The sequence below is a fragment of the Coregonus lavaretus genome (genome assembly GCF_964263955.1).
Source record: "Coregonus lavaretus genome assembly, contig: HAP1_SCAFFOLD_5384, whole genome shotgun sequence".
Lineage (NCBI taxonomy): Eukaryota > Metazoa > Chordata > Actinopteri > Salmoniformes > Salmonidae > Coregonus > Coregonus lavaretus.
The window spans coordinates 3343-8580 of NW_028156918.1; the positions used below are offsets into that span (position 1 = coordinate 3343).

Below are 5238 nucleotides of genomic sequence, written 5' to 3' on the forward strand. Positions count from 1 at the left end.
AGAAATTGCAGCCCAAATAAATGCTCCACAGAGTTCAAGTCACAGACACATCTCAACATCAACTGTTCAGAGGGGACTGTGTGAATCAGGCTTCATTGTCGAATTGCTGCAAAGAAACCATTACTAAAGGACACCAATAAGAAGAAGAGACTTGCTTGCACCAAGAAACACGAGCAATGGACATTAGACCGGTGAGAATTGTCCTTTGGTTTGGAGTCCAAATTTGCTATTTTTGGTTCCATACGCTGTGTCTTTGTGAGACGCGGTGTGGGTGAACGGATGATCTCTGCATGTGTAGTTCCCACCGTAAAGCATGGAGGAGGAGGTATTATGGTGTCGGGGTGCTTTGCTGGTGAAACTGTGATTTCTTTAGAATTCAAGGCACACTTAACCAGCATGGCTACCACAGCATTCTGCAGCGATACGACATCCCAGTTGTTTTTCAACAGGACAATGACCCAACACACCTCCAGGTTGTGTAAGGGTTATTTTACCAAGAAGGAGAGTGATGGAGTGCTGCATCAGATGACCTGGCCTCCACAAATTCCCGACCTCAACCAAATTGAGATGGTTTGGGATGTGTCAGACGGCAGAGTGAAGGAAAAGCAGCCAAGAAGTGCTAAGCATATGTGGGAACTCCTTCAAGACTGTTGGAAAAGCATTCCAGGTGAAGCTGGTTGAGAGAATGCCAAGAGTTTGCAAAGCTGTCGTCAAGGCAAAGGGTGGCTATTTGAAGAATCTCAAATATAAAATATATTTTGATTTGTTTAACACTTTTTTGGTTACTACATGATTCCATATGGGTTATTTCATAGTTTTGATGTCTTCACTATTATTCTACAATGTAGAAAATAGTAAAAATAAAGAAAAACCCTTGAATGAGTGGGTGTGTCCAAACTTTTGACTGGTACTGCATATATATTTGTTTTACAATTTTCATGGAAATCTATTACATTAAGGTATGTAATTGTTACCCAGAAATGATTTGATATTGAGATAAAAATGGCTGCATTGGGCCTTTAACACCAGCTTGCCCTTCCTTTTAAACAGCATGTGTTTTAATCAATTACTCATTGTCTTTTTTTTTAAGGTGAGAGCTGCCTACTTTGACCGGGTCAGTCTGTCTGCCAATGGATTCTACAAGTACGTCGCATGGAACACAGACACAGACAATGTTCACAATAACAAACACCTCTGTGTATTATTACCTAAACCGTTTTAACAATAAATGAATGATTCTGGACTTTGTTCACATAGTTTGTCTGTGAGTCAACACAATAAATAACACTTGCTTGTTGCTAGCTTGCTACAATGCTGCTAAATGCTAGCTAGGCTGCAATTGCTAGCTAGGCTAAATGCTAGCTAGACTACAATGTTGCTAAATGCTAGGTAGGCTACAAATGTTTGCTAGACTACAACATTTGATTGCTAGGCTAAATGCTAGCTAGACTACTATGTTTCTAAATGCTAGCTAGGCTACAATGTTGCTAAATGGCACAACTGGAACCGGAAATCACCAGGAAGATTGCCTGGCCGGAAGTAACTGTTTTATCATGTCTTCCTCAGGACTCCAGACCTTGGTTATGACTTTGAGACCAACACAGGTCGCCCTTTCAACTACTTCACCTATGGAGTGGCCTGCTCCGAGGTTGAGATAGACTGTCTGACCGGCAGCCACAAGGTGAGTGCATGGAGTGATGTGCGTGTGTGTGTTTCCCACATTTCTTGCATACTTGAGAGAATTTATGACTTTTTTACGACTGCATCGATCGATAAGACACAAACCAATGTCCTCCATCTCTTTCCATCTCTCCATTAGAACATTCATACGTCCATCGTCATGGATGTGGGGAATAGTCTGAACCCAGCTCTGGACATAGGACAGGTAGAGGGGGGCTTTATGCAAGGTGTGGGTCTGTACACTCTGGAGGAGCTGAAGTATTCTCCTCAGGGATACCTGTTCACACGAGGACCAGGCATGTACAAGATCCCCGCCTTCGGAGACATCCCCACTGACCTCACCGTGTCTCTGCTCCGAGATGCACCCAACGACAAGGCCATCTTCTCCTCCAAGGTAGGGACTCTTATTATGAAGGATGTCCTCTTTCTATTCTTGTGAGACTCCAGTTTTATCTATCATCCTTAACACTCCTGTCTCTCTCTATCTAGGCGGTAGGTGAGCCTCCTCTCTTCCTGGCGGCCTCAGTGTTTTTCGCCATCAAAGATGCCATCACCGCTGCCAGGAAGGAGTCAGGCCTTAGTGGGCCCTTCCGATTGGACAGTCCGGCCACACCCGAGAGGATACGCAACACCTGCGAGGACCGCTTCACCAAACTGGTAAGTTACAGTGCATTCGGAAAGTATTCCGACTTTTCCACATTTTGTTACGTTACAGCCTTATTCTAAAATTGATTAAAATTGATTCCCCCCTCATTAGTCTACACACAATACCCCATAATGACAAAGCAAAAACAGGTTTTTAGAAATTTTTGCAAATGAAATTAACAAGGACATATCACATTTACATAAGTATTCAGACCCTTTACTCAGTACATTGTTGAAGCACCTTTGGCAGCGATTACCACCTCGAGTCTTCTTGGGTATGACGCTACAAGCTTGGCACACCTGTTTTTGGGGAGTTTCTCTCATTTCTGCAGATCCTCTCAAGCTGTCAGGTTGGTTGGGCTGCACAGCTATTTTCACGTCTCTCCAGAGATGTTAGATCGGGTTGAAATCCGGGCTCTGGCTGGGCCACTCAAGGACATTCAGAGACTTGTCCCGAAACCACTCCTGCGTAGTCTTGGCTGTGTGCTTAGGGTCGTTGTCATGTTGGAAGGTGAATCTTCACCCCAGTCTGAGGTCCTGAGTACTCTGGAGCAGATTTCCTTCAAGGATCTCTCTGTACTTTGCTCCGTTCATCTTTCCCTCGATCCTGACTAGTCTCCCAGTCCCTGCCGCTGAAAAACATCCCCACAGCATGATGCTGCCATCACCATGCTTCACCATAGGGAAGGTTCCTCCAGATGTGACGCTTAGCATTCAGGACATAAAGTTCAATCTTGGTCCCATCTCCACAGAGGAACTCTAGAACTCTGTCAGAGTGACCATCAGGTTCTTGGTTACCTTCCTGACCAAGGCCCTTCTCCCCCGATTACTCAGTTTGGCCGGGCGGCCAGAACTAGGAAGAGTCTTGGTGGTTCCTAACTTCTTCCATTTAAGAATGATGGAGGCCACTGTGTACTTGGGGACCTTCAATGCTGCAGAAATGTTTTGGTACCCTTCCCCAGATCTGTGCCTCGACACAATCCTGTCTCGGAGCTCTACAGATATTTCCTTCAACCTCATGGCTTGGTTTTTGCTCTGACCTACACTGTCAACTGTGGGACCTTATATAGACAGTTTTGTGCCTTTCCAAATCATGTCCAATCAATTGAATTTACCACAGGTGGACTCCAATCAAGTTGTAGAAACATCTCAAGGATGATCAATGGAAACAGGATGTAGCTGTGCTCAATTTCGAGTCTCATAGCAAAGGGTCTGAATACTTATGTAAATAAGGTATTTCTGTTTTGTAAATTTAATACATTTGCAAACATTTCTAAAAACCTGTTTTCGCTTTGTCATTATGGGGTATTGTGTGTAGATTGATGAGGATTTTTATTTATTTAATCAGTTTTAGAATAAGGCTGTAACATAACAAAATGTGGAATAAGTCAAGGGGTCTGAATACTTTCAGAAGGCACTGTATATCTCCAACAGTCACAGAATAAAACTTTGGAGACACACTGATCTGTTGTTGTTGTTTTGTTCCAGTGCCCCCCTGCAGAGCCAGGCACCTTCACTCCATGGGCTGTCGTAGTGTAAGGCGAACAGAACTAGAGAGAGAAGAGATGCAGAGAAGAGGAGAGAGAGAAGAGGGTAGAGACAGAGGGAGGGGGGAGAGAATATGATAGCAAGCAGAGAGAGAGAAGGATAAACTGTTCCAAATTCATACCATTATGTTCCTTTGTCCCAGTCCTGAGGAAACGGCTGTTATAATCAGTTTGGTATGGAGCCAGAACCCTACCCTAATCAGTTTGGAACCCTATCCCTTACCCTAACCTTAACCCACACAGGGGTGGATCTCGATAGTGTAAAGTGGCTTCATCTCCTTGTCTCCTGTCCCTCATCATCACTGAGCTGAAAACTCAGGACAATATGGTGGATGCCTGTTGGGGATCTGCTTTCACCTGTCCACTCGTTTTGGATCAGTGCAGATGAAGGAGAGAAGAGGAAGAGATTAAGGTGAAGCCCAGACCTGAAGCTTCGGGCTATCAGCACTTTGACCTAGGAAGCATTCCTAGTTCGGTTCCACCATAGCCATCATGGGGCATTGTGGGATAGGACAGGAGGCCACAGATTCTGATTGGAGGAATCTGTCACTGAGGCCGACTGAACTGACCAGACCAATCATATGCCACATAGTCATTTTTGATGATCTTTATCTAGGGTGTCAATCATTTCGGATCCCACTGTATATCATATACAAATGATCTATGATCAATTCAATGTCTGTGATAATGCTTGTTATATTCCTTTATCAATGAAGTCAACATCTTGTATTTGTATGTAAAATCTTAGTGTTTAATTGAATATAATTTCATATATGTATGATATTTTCTGCATATTAATTAATTTAATATCCTTGGTGAGTGATACGTTTTATAGGAATCATTAATTGAATTTATTTTATCTACAATAATCTCAGGTTTTAGTAAAACACCACCATCTGGTGGTCAGTAGTGTGTCTGCGGTGCTACTGTTTTTAGATCATTCAACTACTTGACTGAGACAGAATAATTCAGTTACAACAACTACTTGATTAGACTGACACAGAAAATAACGAGAGTATCAAGCATCGGTGTTATTGAAGAATTTGCTTTTATTTTAATTTGCCATAATGTACAGAGTTTGTCTCCTGATTAAACATGCATTTCCAATCATCTGGCTGAGGCCTCTGACTGTGTGTTATGCTGTGTGTAAGTGCGTGCAATGCAGTGTGTGGACACCCCTTCAAATTAGCGGATTGGGCCATTTCAGCCACACCCGTTGCTGACAGGTGTATAAAATCGAGCACACAGCCATGCAATCTCCATAGACAAACATTGGCAGTAGAATGGCCTTACTGAAGAGCTCAGTGACTTTCAACGTGGCACCGTCATAGGATGTCATCTTTTCAACAAGTCAGTTCGTCAAAAA

General features: G+C 43.2%; 1 protein-coding gene across 1 annotated transcript; it reads left to right on the forward strand.

Moving 5' to 3' along the window:
* The first annotated feature begins 1036 nt into the window (after positions 1–1036).
* Positions 1037–4982, forward strand: LOC311119589 (xanthine dehydrogenase/oxidase-like). The gene is made up of 5 exons (XM_084194261.1): positions 1037–1143; positions 1567–1681; positions 1820–2074; positions 2170–2337; positions 3814–4982. The coding sequence occupies exons 1-5, from the start codon at positions 1052–1054 to the stop codon at positions 3862–3864; spliced, it is 681 nt and encodes a 226-aa protein (XP_084050387.1). The 5' UTR covers positions 1037–1051; the 3' UTR covers positions 3865–4982.
* The last annotated feature ends 256 nt before the right edge of the window (positions 4983–5238 follow it).

Bases quoted from the DNA above. Each gene is read 5' to 3' on its own strand.
- LOC311119589 (XM_084194261.1), top strand. From the start codon at position 1,052: ATGTGTTTTAATCAATTACTCATTGTCTTTTTTTTTAAGGTGAGAGCT. The intron at 2,075-2,169 runs GTAGGGACTCTT...CTCTCTATCTAG, and splicing joins AGGCCATCTTCTCCTCCAAG to GCGGTAGGTGAGCCTCCTCT. The intron at 2,338-3,813 runs GTAAGTTACAGT...GTTTTGTTCCAG, and splicing joins AGGACCGCTTCACCAAACTG to TGCCCCCCTGCAGAGCCAGG.